The sequence below is a fragment of the Phoenix dactylifera genome, chromosome 16 (genome assembly GCF_051530095.1).
Source record: "Phoenix dactylifera cultivar Ajwa chromosome 16, Ajwa_hap1_PhDact_Kaust_v1.1, whole genome shotgun sequence".
Classification (NCBI taxonomy): Eukaryota; Viridiplantae; Streptophyta; class Magnoliopsida; order Arecales; family Arecaceae; genus Phoenix; species Phoenix dactylifera.
In genome coordinates, this window is record NC_143205.1 from 13,462,107 (window position 1) to 13,479,437 (window position 17,331).

Below are 17,331 nucleotides of genomic sequence, written 5' to 3' on the forward strand. Positions count from 1 at the left end.
ATAAAAGCTCTACTTTCAAAAGCTCTACTCCCAAACAGGGCCTAAGAAATGTTATGTCCAAACCAAATACGAATACAATGCAAAATTTGGAGTCAATGTGATCTGGATTTGGTTCAAAAATGGTTTACTTTTTATTTGTCTTATATACTGAAAATGGTTTACTTTTTATTTCTGTCTTATATACTGAAAATTTGTAGTATTATAAATGATAATTATAAGTTTTATCGCATTATCATTTATCACAATTTAATTCCACCAAGGTTAGATCTAAAACCATTGAGGTCGTAAGCCAATTTTGAGGATCTATATCAGAACCAATGGTTTGTTTCTATAGCTGAGATTTCTGTTTGTGGAAGAAACATATGTTTACTATTTCCTATAGTTGAGATTTTAACCACAATATTGAAGGAGAAAAGAAAGAATAACAACAAAATCCATTGTGAGGCACTATAACTTGGATATTCTACAACTTGATGATTTGCATATTATTAGGAAGTTCCCAAGGCAATTAGTGGCTGTTTTTCCTACTGTTTGAGTTTGTTGTTCCGTTCTTCTTCCTTCCTGAGTTCAGGGTTTAACTTTGTTTACTGAATTTGATCTGACTCTCATATTATGAATTCAAATATCCCCTGCAACATTCTGATCTCTACTGTGTGGATGTTATGCTCATGTTGTGTCAAGCCAATTGAAGAAAAAAGGTATTCTGTTGTAGAGGATACAGGTGCTGCCATACTACAGAAGATTATATATCATATCTTAAAAACAACAATCCAGTTAATTGTGCATATCTCATTTATAGTATTTCCATTGGACCTATGTCATAATATTTTGCATTGGTTCCAATTGATGTGTGCTTGATTAACAAGCTAGATGTGAAGTGATATTGCTGCTTCCAGACTTACAGTAACTTGTTTTCTTGTTGCATTAGATCAGTGTAGTTGTCCTCTTGAATGTTGACTTGATTTTCCTTGAGATATTTTTCTTTCCTATGATTTATGATCAAAATCATATGTTATGTACTGTTTGTTCGGAATAGGTTAATGAAACGGCCTATATTTTATGTGCTGCTATTTTTTTAATTTTTAATGAGTGACTTCTCTTTTAAAGTTTCACTAAGATCACTGTTCATTTAACCAATGAAGAACAAAGCATGCATTTCATTATCCGAAGCCAGGTTATAGAGTAATTAATAATCATCATTCTTCATGCTTAGTCATTGTTAGCAGATGAGTTGTTGTTAACTAATCTTTTTGAATTTAGTTATCAAAAATTTTAATTTACTACACATTTTGAAGCAACTTTCACATTAACCTAATAAGTAGCACCCTTATTGGAGATGAATAACAACCATGTTATCCTATTTAAAATGCTATTGAACTCATTTTTCAGGAACAATCCAGGTGAGTATATATATACTATTATAATGACAGGAGGTTTGTAGCTGGACTTAGAGTGTGATTAGACTCCTTCCTGTAGTTGCAATCTACAAGAAGCCTGCACATTAATTATAGTAGAGAAAAAAAGAAAAAAAACTCTGTAGATGGAGCCGATGTGGGAAAAATGTGGAGACATGGTGCCCCTGCCTCTTAAATATGCTATATAAAAGGAAAAATATTTTCCCATGTATTGCTCATCTGCTGTTAGTCCTTATTTTCTGTCCTAGAAATTTTGAATTTTTTAAACCTCTTAACAGACTTAATCTTGAACAAAATTGAGCTCTTAAAATAAAATAATCTCTATGCATGTTGGAACTCCATGACCCATTGAAACCACACTCAAAGGAAAACTCCAGCAAAGTCCCTATCTCTTTCTTTCTCTCTCTTTTAAGTATGGCAGTTTTTCCTTCTCGCAGCAAAATCTCCAACAAATCCTGTCTTCTCTTAAACTCTCTCTCTCTCTCTCTCTCTCTCTCTCTCTCTCTCTCTCTCTCTCTCTCTCTCTGCATCTCCTCCCTCCCTGCCTTTTTTTTTTGATAAGCATGTTCATAGCATGTGCAAAATGCTAGTGTGCATGTATATATACATGCTGATTTTGTTTTGGAATTATTTTTGGTGATTATGTTTTATCTCAGGTGGATAAGGGCATAAGTGCTGAAATAGTCCGTTCGATACTTTCAGAACGTGCAAATTGGCCTTGTCTGGCAGCACAATCGGCAGTGGAAGTAAGTGACTTTTGGTCATTTTGATATTTTAAGTTTCTTTTGTATCAATTTGTGGGGTTACTCATGCATATTCAAGAAGCAAGTATTCATTTTAATTGTAGCTGTATCATCAAATGTATCAATATCTACATTTTTTATTCTCAAGTTAGTTATGACACTTTTTAAGCTTAATTTCAACTTCCTAGGACTGTTTTTTAAACTGCAGTTTTCCATCTACTCCTTTCAAGGATCATTTAAAGGACCCTCCTTCATTATTAGTCCAGATTTTGTTTTTTCAAATTTTCATCATTTACATATAAGGTTATCCAAGACCTGCTCTACTTTTTTTTTCCTTCAAACCCTTCTAGCTAAGCTATGCTCTTTTGCTATTGTTATTTGTGATGGATTCGTGAAAATATATTTCTCCAGTTTAGTAGGACCAAAGTTCCCCGAGCCGGTACCATGAATCATACCGATCGGCTACTAGTACGGCACGATATGGGTCTGTACTATGTCATGCCGGAGTGTACCAAAACAATGAGAGGGAAAAGGAGAGGGAGGGAGATAAAGAGGGGGGAGGGATAGGGAGAGATGAGGGCTTCAATAAGGATGAGGGTTTCGACATGGATGACTGACAAGGGCTTTGACAACGACATGGAGAGGGAGAGAGGGAGAAGGCGAGGAAGGGAAGACAAGAGAGGGAGGGAGGGATTATAACCCTATCCCTAGTGGAGCGAGAGAGAGAGAGAGAGAACAGAGAGGGAGACTTACTGGCGATGGCCGGTGTCGAAGAGGGGGATATTAAGCAGCATCTGGCATTGTTGATACTATTGAAGGCAGCATCCAAGAAGTAATGAGAGATAGAGAGCCTCAAAGGCTCTCGAACCATCAAGTGGGTGAGGTGGGAGGGATTTTATATATGAACCTACTTGAGCGGCTGAACCATCCCAAGCTAGCATTGGTACAATCCGATATGGGCCGAATCGTCTAGTTCAGGTCGGTTTGGTGATCACTGAGTAGAACCATAAAAAATATCATTGTCTATTGATTTATGTTACATTTTCAAAATAACTGCTACAACAGACTCACTTAATCTCAATTTTCGAAATTTTCTTTCCAAACTAAAAGATTTCGAAAACTTCATACCGTACCAACCGACACTGTGCTACTGCGACACTGGTTTGGGGTCTGGTACCGAACGGCAAACCTTTCATGCATTCTTTCACAAGGTATAATCCTCCTTGAAGTTCTCTTTAGATCTTCCCACATGGATGGAATAGATACAGGTTCAAGAGCTGGGAAGCGATGGTACCAAAAGTATGCAGTAAGCAAAAATACATATAAAGTCTTTTTGATTGCTCAAGATAATAGTAATACTCGTAGCGTACTGGCATTCTGAGGTGTAGTGTTCTGCTTACTTCAACCTAAAGATTCAATACTCAGCATACAAGTTTGGAGTGCTCACTACAGGTTGCTTTAGTCCAAATTTTAATATTTAAACTTTCAACTATTATGGGTGCCAAATAAGCTTGATAAAAAGTTCTTCTGACATTTAAATGGTGATATAGTCATCAAAATGGTTAAAATGGACTGCTTAATATGTAAGCGTATTGGAAAATTATATATTTTGTTAGAAATAAGCCTTGTATGAAATTGTGACTATAAATTTAATATTATTAAAAGAATAGTTTCATGATTCAGAAGCTGTATACGCATGCATGTGGGGTAACAGTATTATGAAAATTAGAAGTAAAAGGAGAACAAAAAAATATGAGCCTGTATGTGGACAAAAAGCAAGATGACAGTGATGATTAGAAGTCGTAAAGAATATAGTTATTGATGAACCACCAAGACAAAAGATTACATATTAAAATATAAACAAAAACACTGAAGAAATTGAAAATTAGAGGAAGGAGGTAAAGAGTATGTATGATTTAGCCAAATACTTGATTTGAGAAAAGGGATTAGGGGACTTTCTTATAGATATAAGGCTGCTGGAAAAGGTTACTGGAAAGGATGTTTCCTCTCTTTTATGCATATTTATGTGTTTACATGCAAAAGATCAAGCTTGTGCAATGCATGTAATGTAAATGAACCAAAAAATTGCAATGCAATCATTACATCGTTAGTTTTTCTCTTTTTCTATTTTTTGGGTATTCTGAGTACTGGATTTATAAAACATAAACAGCTGAATGTAGTAAGCTTTCATCAATTTTCCTGTCTCAGAATTTAAATGTTTGACTGGTATAAACATCTCCTATATGTAACAGCAGATATCTAAATGACTTTGCTGACTAAACATTCACTTAATGTTTTAAAAGGCACTTCTTAAGTGATTAGGCACCACATGTCAATCAAGCTACCGTTGTTACAGTGGTCTAGTAGTATATAGCTCAAATCATCAATATGAATGCTTCCTAAATGTTATCAATTTAAGGTTTTATTTTGAAGTAATGAATATTAGCGATGGTTCACCGTACCAGCCCGAATCGGATTGTTCGGGGTGTACCGTACCATACCGGTTCAGTACCATACCCTACCGGGTTTGATTGGGGTGGCATATCAACATTCGATACGCCGAAAAAATTTTGTACCGTACTGTACCGATACAGTGCTAGTGTGGCACAGGTATGGGGACCGGTACCGAGACGGCGGACCTTGATATCAGCTCACTATCATATATTCTCGATGCAGATGGAAGCCTTGTCTAGAGGTGATATTTTTCCAAAAGTAATTGAAGCATATTCACGGCCAACAAGAATTATTCGTGGGAAGGACATCAATGCTGATTTGGAGGTAATCATGTATCATGTAATTTTTACCGCATATTCTAGATTTATTTGGGTCCTTCAATTACATTAATCTACAAATCTATTTGCTTGTTAATAAATATCTTGATTCCAAAAGCAGAAAATGATGAGATATAGATGAACAATGCTTTTCAAGCTTAACACCTGCCTCAGTTTCACCTGCGGGCCGAACCATGCATGCGAAGAAATAAATGAGTCAAGGCAAAGGTCGCGTTATGGATCAACCATAAAGAGTTGGCACCGATATTACAATGTTAATCACCTCTATAGCATGACCTATCATCATGTTATGAATAGTAGGATACAATACAGCAAAGACGAAATAAAGAATTTTCCTTTCATGAAGTGATCTTATCTCTTAATTAAGCCATGTTTGTATGAATTATTAAGCAAATTACATGCTTAACAGTCACGTAGGTCATCATGATGGATTCCCCACTTTCTTAATCAGCCTTTATGTCAAGATGCAATAGTGTGTTGAAAATAAATGGATTTTTTTTGTTATAAACTATAGAGAAATTGTCATATGAAGCTGTCCAATATATCGCTCATGATCAGAAATCCTTCTAAAAGGAGCAGTTAATGCAAGAACACTACTGATGCTTAGTGAAATAATATTAGAGTCAAGGTCCGCCGTACCGGTACCGGTCGGCGTACCGGTGGCCGGCCGGACCGGTACGTACCGGTCCGATCCGGTACCGTACCGGCCGGTATGCGGTGGTTTCAAAAACCACAGCGCGAGGCGCTGTGGTTCTTAAAAAAAAAAAATCGTACCGGTGCGAACCGGCCGGTTCGCACCGGTATGAGGCCGGTACCGGCCGGTTCGGCTAAAAAACCGGAAAATACCGGTTTTTTAGTGGTTCTGGTACCGGTCTAGGTCCATGATTAGAGTACTTCTTAATGTTTTGACAAAAAGAAATTATTAATGATAATGCTTTAGAATGGCCTTCAATCTTCTTGTCATGAAATTATGAAAATGCAACTGGTTTCTGGGAGAAAACAGAAGGCATGTTTAAAATGCAGTATCTGCAGAGTGAACAGGTAAGCTAGACTAATTGATTTACCATCGCTTTCAACAACTAAAGAAAGTTTTAAGAGAATAATTGTTTCTTTAAACATAAGATGATCAATCCATATTCATGTGATGCAAGTTCATGTATGCAAGCTTCATGTATTCAAGTTTCAAACTATCCTTATCTAAAATCAATTTTTTTTTACTTTGTTATATTTCAAGGTCTTGCTTGCTTACTACGTATAATTTGTTATTTACTAATCTTTATAGCCTTCTTGTTTCTTGCAATAAAATTGGAACACTGCATAAGTAAGACTTCATTCTTTTACTATCTTGTGGCTTGGAGTTTGTAGTATTGTGCTGCTGATAAGATAAAATAAGAAAAAAATAATTTTATGCATTTTTGTGGCAATGTTGGTTTGGATACCAATGGGGGTGTATGAGAATCCTGATCAGTGAAGAAAATCATTTTTTAATCTAGTTAACAAGCTGCAGAGTTCTTTAAAAAAAAAGAAAAGAAGAAAATAATCTAAGTCCAGTCCGGTAACCTCAAGTGAAATTGTTGAATAGGTAAGTGAGGCTGCATTTGAGAAAAACGAAGAACGAGCATTATGGAGTGCTTACTTGGCAGTAGCAGCTAAAATCCATCCTGGTACCTGCAATTCCCTTTGTAATTTGAATTATAATCTTGAAACCATTTTGATATTATTTCACATCACAATCTTGATTCCTATGCTGTGCTTCCTAGTGCTATGCTCATATGGCTTTTGTATCTATGTATGTCTTTCAGGTGTTGATATTGACAGTTTTGTAATGGCATCTTTACTGTTGCTACAACCACTTGAAGATTTCTTTGACAATGTTTATGTAATGGTGGTAAGCTTCCTTCTTATTGCCTTCCGAATATCCTGGTCTATTGGTAACATAATCTAGATTCAAATTTAATGGTAAAAGAAACACGCTGAGAATTCTCAGATACTAGTTCACTTAAGTAGCAAAATAATTATTATATTATTGTACGGACCTTTACCGGCATGTTTAGTCCTATATCGGATGTGTGTTAGCGATACCTTGGGTACCTAAGCAGGGTCAAGGACCCTAATTAATAGGCTTCTGGCTAGCCTTTTGGATGAGGTCCTATGTCGTCACAGATAGTATCAGAGCCAACCCAGCCGACACCCTATATGTCTATATAGCATGGGTCCTTTTGGGATTGACTATGAACTGGTTGTGGTGTTTGTTACTTGCACGAGGGCGTGTTTAGTCCCACATCGAGTGTATGTTAGAGATGTCTTGGATACTTATGCAAGCTAAGGACCCCCAATTAATAGACCTTTTGAGTACCAGGTTATTACAATTATACTTAAAAATTAAAATTAATAACTTATTGCACCATAATATTACAAGTTGATAACCCGTAAAGTATCACATGTATCAATGACCATCAACTTGATGCTTTTTGAGCATCATGAGTATCTTAAGTTTACAGCATCAGCTTTCAGATATTCTTTTTTTTTTATATAATCATTTTGTCCCTTAAATTTGTTTGTATTGCATGGGTACCCTTGCGTGCACAACTCATATGATTGATTGGGATTCACATACTAAATGTATGTGATTTTCATGTGGATGAGAAGATGTGGAAGTTGTATGGTGTAAAGTTTGACAAGAAATTGAGTTTTTTCTTTTTCTTTCTATTTTTTTTTTATTGCTATTGTTTTAAATGCCTCACATATGCAAAATGGGTTGTACATCAATATTAGTGCTTTAGAAAGCACCCCTCTAGGCATCTAGGCACCCGGCTAAGTGCATAATATTCCCAAAATACCAAAGGATGATGGTTTAAATCCCGCTAAGATGGGATACTCATTAGTTGCTATATACTTCCCCGAGAAGGAAGATTTTTGATGTAATTGGGAGTTTATGGACTTAAGTAATAGATTCTTTTTTCAGTTTTTAGATTTTTATTTGTCCATTTTATCCTTTTTCTATTTTATATTTCTCGGTCATCGTTCTAGGAATTTTTGGAGTTCTTTTTCACTCAAATTGTGGTCTGATTAGTCGATGCTTTGTTGGGATTCAATTGGCTGGTAATCAGTTGGCTAGTTAGTTAGAGTCTAGATTTAGCCAATTGTTTAGAACTATCTAATTTCCTTTTAAAAGACTCCTAGTTAGAGTAGGAAAAGGTCAGTGAGTGTATTCAAGAGGCCTTCAGCGAACTGTTTTGGGGTGGTTGAGGGAGATTGTGTTCAAAAATTAACGTTGAATGAAATGGCTGCAGGCCTCCTCCTTTCTTCTCTTTTCTTCCTACCTTCCCGCCTCCTCTCTCATTCTCTCTTAATTCCCTCTTTTTTCTATTTACTTGTCCTCTAATTTGTATTGAATTCTGCTGTTCAATAGCAGATTTCTTATTGATTTTCATATCAAGTAAATTTATTCCCCATCTTGCAGAAGTCTCAACTGTACAGGATCCGTATAAACCAAGGTTTGCCATCTCGGTATCAGGTCGCGTATGGTACCATCCTATTATAGTGTCGGTACATGATTCGGTACGATACAGCTCAGCATACCAAGTGTCAGTACGATACTGGTACCAACCCGTATGGGAAACCTGGATATAAATCAATTATCAAATTGTTCTTTCTATTTTCTAGGTTATCTTGCATGTGTTCTAATAAATCCTTTGTCCATAAGAAATCAAATACTAGAGAATTCATTTCTTATAAACATTGTTACTAAAAAATTCGATACCTGAGTCCCAGTTATGTTTCTTATTAGATCATTGTCTAAAGCTAAATTTTGTACGATATTGGGGCATCCTATTAATAAGCTTATCTGGACTGATTTATCATATTGCAATATTATTGATCAATTTAGTCGGATTTCTAGAAATCTTTCTCATTATCATAGTAGATCCTCAGAAAAACAAAGTTTATATCGAATAATGTATATACTTCGACTTTTGTATGCTAGAAATTTGGCTCATAAATATAAATGTATGATATGTGCTTTTTTGCAAAGATTAGGCTAGAGATTACTAGAAGAATTAAGGTTAGCCAAATCGGACCGAGCCGCCTGGTTCGGCCCATATCGAGCCGACCCGATTAGGGACTGGTTGGTTTGCCTAATAAAATTAGGTTCGGCCTTGAACCGGTCGAAATCGGTCGCGAATCGGCCGGAACCATTCAGAAATGGCCAGTTCCATTCGAACTCGGTGCAAACCGGACAGTTTGCACCGAGTTGGCCCGGTTCCAAACCTGGCCCCCTCCCCCTTTTCTTCTTTTGTTAAAAGAAGAGATTGGGAAGGCCTCGGCTATCCCAACACTACTTTTCTGTAAAACTTACACTCTAACGGTTCTCCCTTTCTCTTAATTTGTGAAATCACATCGATTCAACGCAATTGAAAGAAGATCCAAGTTTAAATAAGGTGTTTCCTCTTTTCTATCTCATTTTCTCTATTTTTTAGCTCTAAAAAATAGCTCGAAATTTTCAAAATAAAGATCATACCAAAATTTTTGATTTGGGCTTGATGATTTTATATTGTAGATCTATGGATGATCTACACGATGACATAAAAATTTTTAATTTTTAAATTATAAATAATTTTTAAAAATTAAAAATATATTTTTGGATTAAAAAATAAAAAAATATAAAATATAAAATTTATAAATAAACTGTAAAATCAGAACTGTATTAGGGGCATGCAAGCTACTCTCCAGCAAAATTTGGTGTTCATTTATTCACGTTTTGATGCGATTATGCGCACCGTGACCTAGGCCTAAATTCCAAAAAAATTGATAAATAAGTAGTCTTTGATATATGCCCACGAGCCTAGAAAAATATATGTAGCATCTACTATTTTGTTCTACATAGATCTGAGCTGAAATTAATTTTTTAAAATATTTATATTTAAAAATTATTTTTAATTTAAAAAAAATAATTAAAATAGATAATTAAACTAGGATCATAGAAACATAAAAAAATATAAAAATACATCAAATTAGACTTAAAATCATTGAAAAAGTCGAAAAAGATTGATTACCAATTAATTAAACTTGAAAAACTCAGAAAAAAAGTTGGTACCGTACCGACCCATCCACCAACCGGTACGGGTCCCAGTACCGGTTCAACGGACCTTGAGAAGAATTCTTTATGGAAGAAGAGCAAGATGTTTCTTTGATCTTGCTCAGAACAACCATCTTTTCTTTACATGGATCACATAGAGAACGTATTTGGTATTTAGATATTATCTGTATTAATGACTTCGTGAATCATTCATAATTGGTGATGTGAGCATGGCTAAGTGATTGTACTCATTTTGGACCCAATGCCTAGGTAGTTTGGGCAATAGTAGGTCAAGAATGGTGATGTGGGCAAGGGTTTCCGAGGCATACAAGTAACCTCCATTTTTATATCAGATTTGGTGAACATCTGGACTAACTAGTAAATTACAACTCTACTGTACTGCAATTGGTGCATTGGTCTTTGCATCGTTAATGCTTTTTCCGGTTGGTTCCATTGTTACAAAGCTGCCCCAAAATTGGCTTGGTTTCCATGATGTAAAATCTATGTTAAATCACTACTTCGCAGGGTAACTGAGACTTGGGTCTATCTTTGTAGCCCACTCCAAGTGGAGCTGCATCAATTTTAGACATCAGGAAAGTAAAACAGGAAAATAGCAGAAGCCTCTTTTCTCTGTTTTCAAGTCCAACCGTCCCTTCTTCCCCAAAACAGGATCCTCTTCTCCGTTGTCCCAGTTCAGCCATTCCTTCTTTCCTTGCTTTTTCCCTGTTTCCAATCTCCAGCACACAGCAGTCCAGCCTTTCCTTCTTGTTATTCTTCATTTCCCTGTTTGCAGTCCGAATGCTTCTTCCAGTCGAATTGTTGTTATTATTTGTTAATTTTAAGTCTACATATCAATATTATTATTGCAGGCATTGTGGCATTATCTTACCAATATGTTTTGTTCTTACAAAATTTGGTGATTTTTGAACTTGTCTTCTTGTGAAATATAGGTTTGACGATGAATCTATACTGAAAAAGGATACAATACACACACACACACACAATTAGATCAGCTCTTCATAGTTCATATATGTAGTTCATGTACATACATGTAAGCTTACGGTGCGTATTCGAAATATTTGAGACTTTCCTTCCTAGGCAGCTGCCTTATCAGCTCCATCGACTAGCCTCACTAATTCTTTTCACTACCTTGATCAATAGGAAAATTTTAGATTCATGGATCAGTCCTAGCTAACACATCATTGTTTATTGTTCTTTGCATGCCTGGTTGCAGGTTTTGACAACCTTATTTCACTTTTTCATTTTTTGTTTTTCCCCCTTTTCGCTTGGAAGTGAAATCTCATGCACTTCTGTCCCTCAACAGGAGGACCAAAAGATCAGGAACAATAGGCTTGCGCTTCTTAAGAAAATTGCAGATCTGCCCAAAGGGATTGCAGACCTCTCAATTTTACCAGGGTTTTAGAAGCCCGGGCATCTTTCATGTTATGGGTGCAAGGCACATCAAACGAGAGATTTCCAATCACAATATTTTATTGCTGCATAATAGAAGCTTCCATTGGAGGAGGGTTTCTTTTTCTTTTTCTTTTTCTTTTTTTCTTTCTCCTTCAACAGAACCTTCTAGAGATTTTGAAATTTTTAAGCCTCTCCTCCTGAGTGTTGTATTCCTTTCAATTTTATATAAATTGATTATTCTTGAATCATTAAATTAGTAATTTAAATGCGGCTGATTATCATCTTTTATTTCTTTGGCTACTTGAAAAATGCGCTAATGGACTTGTAGATCGTATGTGATGTCCACAAACTCGTGTTTCGGATAGAGTATGAGTAAAGTCGGAAGCAAATTTATCTACAGTTTCAAACAACTCCAAGAGTCATGCATACTCATAGTTTAAAAAAATAACTTACAATAAAAAAAAAGCAAAACGAACAGCTCATAGATTGTTAGTAGTGGTAGAATATTGCAAGATTTCTTAAAAAACACATTACCCAGTTATATTGCGATCTAATTTTTGATTTTATCAATAAAGTAATTACTTTAGAGAAATTATTCCTTTGTATGCACTACATAGCTGCCACCAATCACAATGGTTCGTTGTTGTAGTAGTGCACCAAGATGTGTGCATGGATTTACAAAAATAAGCAGCTGTGATTGATGGCGTGCACAATTATGTGTTGCCATATTGTAGAAAATAGTTCTATTCTAGAATTCAAATCTATATCATTGCACTTGCCGATCCAAACATTTATCATTATACCAAACAATGTTCTCCAATATTCAAAGCTTTAGGATTAATATTAGGGTGGTTCTATATACACCCCCCCCTATTGCTAAGGACACCCCCCAAAAACCAAAACAAAAATACCCAAACTAACCTCTAGTGTAATTACCATATTGCCCTTGAAATTTTCTCATACACCCCCCCTTCCTCCTCCTCCGTTTCGTTTTGAAAAGAAAAAAAAAAAACACCCCTCAAACCCCCCTTAAACCCCTCGATCCATTTACATCGTTTAGGCGATCTTTGAAGGAGATTTAAGCCCCATTCGAAGCATGAACAAGCAACTAGTGATTTGGGACGAAGAATCGGCCGCAAAGGTACGTGTTCCACCTTGTTTCGAAATTTTTTTTTTTTCACGGTTCGTGCTCCATTCGGCACTGGATCGCCGAACAAAAGGCTTCTGTTCGGCTGAACAGTGCCGAACAGAAGCCTTCTGTTCGGCAACCCTCAACCGAGCAGAAGCCTTCTGTTCGGCTGCACAGTGCCGAACAGAAGGCTTCTGTCCGGCACTGTGCAGCCGAACAGAAGGGTTCTGTCCGGCTCTGTGCAGCCGAACAGAAGCCTTCTGTTCGGCACTGTGCAGCCGAACAGAAGGCTTCTGGTGCCAAATCGCGTGCCGTGCTGAATTTTGTGCCGAACAGATCCTCTGATTCATTAATTCTTGGTGATAAATTATTTTATATGTAGGGCTATGCTACAACCGAATCGAGTATAATTGGATCAGAATTTGTACTGGATTACACAAGCGAATTTACAACTTACGAGGTATTATAATGTATTGTGCAATTTTGTATTAGTTTAGCGAGCTATTTTTACAACTGTGTACTTACATAAATTGTTTAATATATAGATCTTCAAGAGTAGAGAGGACTTGTGTAATTGGTGTCGTGAAGCTGGGAGGCGAAATGGTTTTGTTGTTGTAATCAAATCATCCGATGCAGGTACCATTTCTAAGAAACCCAGAATTACGTTAGGTTGTGAGAGGGGTGGGACGTACCGAACCAAAAAAGAAAAGCGAATAAAGACTGCCTGTGGGACAAAGAAGTGTGGATGCCCTTTTGCATTAAGAGGAAAGAAATTGGATACTGCGGATGATTGGATATTACTGGTCGTATGTGGAGTGCACAATCATCCCGCTGCAGAGAATCTGGAGGGGCACTCATATGCAGGGAGATTATCTGAGCAGGAGACGGAATTGTTAGTGGATATGTCGAAGAGTTTGGTTCGTCCAAAGGACATATTATCCACATTGAAGGAAAGAGATGCCCTCAATGTTACGACTATCAAGACTATCTACAATGTACGTCAACGGTTTAAGGTTGTAGAGAAAGCCGGGAGGTCTGAAATGCAACATCTATTAGGTAAATTATCAGAGGCTAAATATATTGAGTGGCATAGGAATTGTACTAATACGGATGTTGTGCATGACTTATTTTGGGCACACCCTGGCAGCATTGATTTGTTCCGTGCATTTCCCCGTGTGTTGATAATGGATTGCACGTACAAGACGAATAGGTATCGTCTTCCGCTCTTAGAGATTGTGGGGGTGACATCTACTGACATGACATTTTCAATTGCTTTTGTATACTTAAATTCTGAGCGGGAAGAAAGCTATACTTGGGCATTAGAGAGATTGCGCAGTGTCATAGCTGATGATGTTTTGCCTGAGTTGATTGTTACAGATAGAGACTTGGCTTTGATGAATGCAATTCATAGAGTATTTCCTACTGCTAGACATTTATTATGTAGATGGCATATTAGTAGGAATGTTTTGGCCAAGTGCAAAAAATTTTTCGAATTGAAGGAGAAATGGGATAAATTTATTATGAGTTGGAATGTACTAGTGCTGTCCTCCACGGAAGACGAGTATAATGATCGCTGGAGTGCACTGCAGAGAGAGTTCGGTACCTATCCAGATGCACTACAGTATGTGTCAGATACTTGGCTGAGCAAATACAAGGAAAGATTTGTTGCGGCGTGGACGGATACATGCAGGCACTACGGAAATGTGACGACAAATAGGTATCACAAATAAAGACTCATTTAATTTTAATTTGCCTCAATTGTTATATCTAACTTTCATTTGTTTACTAGGGTCGAGAGTGCACATGCAAAGCTCAAAAAGCAGCTTGGATCAAGCCAAGGAAGTTTCGAGTCATCTTGGACTAGAATACATGGATTGATTGAGTTGCAGCACAGCTCCGTTAAAGCCTCATTGGAGAAGAGTTTATTGGTAGTGCAGCACAACTTCAAGCCAGCTGAATTCAAAGAGTTGCGATGTTTCATATCTATAAGTGCGTTAAATCATGTCCTCGCCCAATCGAAACGAGCCAATTCAGTTGGGTTTGATGATTCAAATTGTGGGTGCGCTATTCGACGCACACATGGTATACCATGTGCTCACCAGATTGCGCGGTACAGGGTGGAAGGTCGGCCCATTCCTCTCGACTGCATAGATCCTCATTGGAGGAAACTTGATATTGTGCCTACCCCCCCCCCCCCCCCCCGTGCAGCCAATTCAGTTGAGTTGTGATGCAGAGTTAGATTTGATTGCGCTACGATTCAAGAAGTTAGATGGGGCTTCTCAATTGCAGATGATCAAGAAGTTACGAGAGATTGCAAGTCTAGATAGTACACCTCTTTTAGAGCCTGCAAAACGGAAGACCGGTTCACGTGGGCGCGCTTCAATGAAGGTTGATACGTCTACTCGACGTGACCCGTCTGCGTTTGAGTTGGTTCTATCTGGACAGGATAGTTATTCACCTGGTGTTGAGAAAGTTACCATCCGCAATCCATCTACTCAGATTCAAAAGAGGCGGCCCAAGCAAAAGGTAAGTACCAAATATTTATTTCCTTACAATAGGTATCACAACGTCTACGGGACGGTCCGTGCCGTGCCGTGCCGAGATGTGCCGATACGGGACATGTCGGGACGTGCCGTGCCGAGATGTGCCGATACGGGACATGTCGGGACGTGCCGTGCCGAGATGTGCCGATACGGGATGTGCCGTGTCGAGATGTGCCGATACGGGATGTGCCGTGCCGAGATGTGCCGATACGGGACATGTCGGTACGTGCCGTGCCGAGATGTGCCGATACGGGACATGTCGGGACGTGCCGTGCCGTGCCGGTACGGGATGTGCTGAGACGGATAACTATTTGGATATTTCTGCCATTGTTACATATTTTCTATCATTTGATATTATTTGCAGGTTTTTCGTACTAGAGCCCAGTCACATACGCCCATTATCTATATTGATGCTATTCCTTCTGCCTTGAGACCATACATCCAGCATATCAAGGATGTAAAAGCTGATGGGAATTGCGGATTTAGGGCAATAGCTGACTTACTGGAATTTGGAGAAGATGACTGGGTGCGTGTTAGGAAGGATTTATTGCAAGAGTTGCAATGTCATTCGGACCACTATCGCACATTATATGGTGTGGAAGGGACGATTGCTGAGATCACTCATGCATTATCATATTATGATGATTGTCCACCATATGACAGATGGATGACTATGCCGGACATGGGTCATCTTATAGCATCCTGCTATAATGTTGTCCTATACCATCTCTCGTTGCAACAATGTCTGACCTTCCTACCTCTCCGTTCTGTGCCAGTACCTCTTCTATCCCGCAAAGATATCGCTATCGGATTCGTAAATGGAAATCATTTTGTTGAGGTACTACGTTCACAACACTTGCGAATATTTAATTTTGCTTATTTAATTTTGCTTATTTATAATTTTGTAGCTATTAATATTTTCTTATTTCTAATTTTGAAGGTGTTCTTGTTGCCGGGACATCCCGTTCCGCCAGTAGCGACCAACTGGCGAAAATATCATCTTCCTTGTGCTACCGGATGGGAAAATTCATATGAAGCCCGGATTCAACAGTTCAAAGAGAGCATCTCACCTAATGTTATAATTAGCGAGACAGTAGAGTTAGATTGATTGTTTATATATGTACAATTTTTGAAAGTTGTAAATTTTTTTGGGCTCTTAGAGTCATGTACTGTGAAACTCCATCATCAATATAAATCAAAAAATATCTGTCTTCGCATTGTTAGATTGATTGTTATGTGCACTGTTATATTTGTGTAAAATAGAACGGGCCAGGCTTTACAAAGATTACACGTAAATGTACCAAAAATATATATTTTTCATTAATATCAAAGGCTTTACAAAGATTACAAAGGCTCCATCATCAATCCCTATGACGCCGTCGTCGACGCGTGTACTGCTGTACGTCCGAATGAGAGGGTGCTGGATCCGAATGAGAGGGTGCTGTACTCGGGCCAGGCTCATCACCCAGAAGTAACTGATGCATCTGACAAATAGCATGAAATAGGTGCCCGGCACCTAGTGACGTAGCCTCTGAGGGACCCATCCGTACAATGTCGGTACTGATACCGAGTGCATCTAGATTACGCCGCCGGTGCATGTCAGCATCATCATGACCTCCCCTAGCTCCAGAATGAGTACTCGAGCGCAGATGAGGAGGCTGAACTGCAACGTGCGTGATACGGAGATACCACTCCATGTATCCCGGTACGCTGTCTGATGGCCGGGTAACTGGGTGGCTCCTGCTCGCCTGGCTCAGCACGTGGTCCTCCCACCGCTCCCAAAGCTGATCCATATAGGAGTAATGTATCCGGTACGAGCCTGCTGTGGAACCTCTGTTGGCTCGCGTAGGGGCTAGTGGCGCTCGAGGGATGGTCTGAATACGACCAAACTGTCTAAGAACCCTTTCTGGATGATAGGGTTCTACGATATCAAGGCACTTGATGGAGCCACTAAAAAATGTGATATCAACATATGGGCGATCTCCCCGAAGCCGATGATGGGGATCCCAAATAACCTGCAAAACAAAAGGTCCATTTCAGTTTTATACTATATCGCATATTAAAAGTACTGACAAACACAAGCAAATGGTAATATGATACGTACCTCATCGATGCTCAAAAGGTCCAATGACTCACGTAGAACCACTAAATGGTCCATCGTGGTACGGGATGGAGTACCGGGCATCCAGCGGTGCACGCGGGGACTGGCATCAGTATAC

The 17,331-nt window shown here is 38.3% G+C and overlaps 2 protein-coding genes across 9 annotated transcripts in view; both read left to right on the forward strand.

Annotated features, from left to right (window-relative positions):
• Positions 1 to 11,728, forward strand: part of EDD1 (glycine-tRNA ligase) — a 55,515-nt gene extending 43,787 nt beyond the window's left edge. For 2 of the 8 annotated variants that reach the window (XM_089927943.1, XM_089927940.1), the window contains exons 32-36: positions 2,072 to 2,161; positions 4,769 to 4,936; positions 6,533 to 6,614; positions 6,753 to 6,838; positions 11,262 to 11,595. In XM_089927943.1, coding sequence (XP_089784069.1) covers positions 2,072 to 2,161; positions 4,769 to 4,936; positions 6,533 to 6,614; positions 6,753 to 6,838; positions 11,262 to 11,450 — 615 coding nt within the window. In that variant the 3' untranslated portion in view covers positions 11,451 to 11,595. Of the gene's footprint in view, positions 1 to 2,071; positions 2,162 to 4,768; positions 4,937 to 6,532; positions 6,615 to 6,752; positions 6,839 to 8,413; positions 8,596 to 11,261 lie in introns of those variants that run through there. The other 6 variants (XM_089927941.1, XM_008777783.6, XM_088712670.2 and 3 more) reach the window with 6 other exon arrangements.
• Positions 11,729 to 14,764: 3,036 nt separating this feature from the next.
• LOC148702401 (uncharacterized) lies at positions 14,765 to 16,335 on the forward strand. The gene is made up of 3 exons (XM_088704022.2): positions 14,765 to 15,095; positions 15,477 to 15,950; positions 16,053 to 16,335. The coding sequence occupies exons 1-3, from the start codon at positions 14,859 to 14,861 to the stop codon at positions 16,218 to 16,220; spliced, it is 879 nt and encodes a 292-aa protein (XP_088560148.2). The 5' UTR covers positions 14,765 to 14,858; the 3' UTR covers positions 16,221 to 16,335.
• The last annotated feature ends 996 nt before the right edge of the window (positions 16,336 to 17,331 follow it).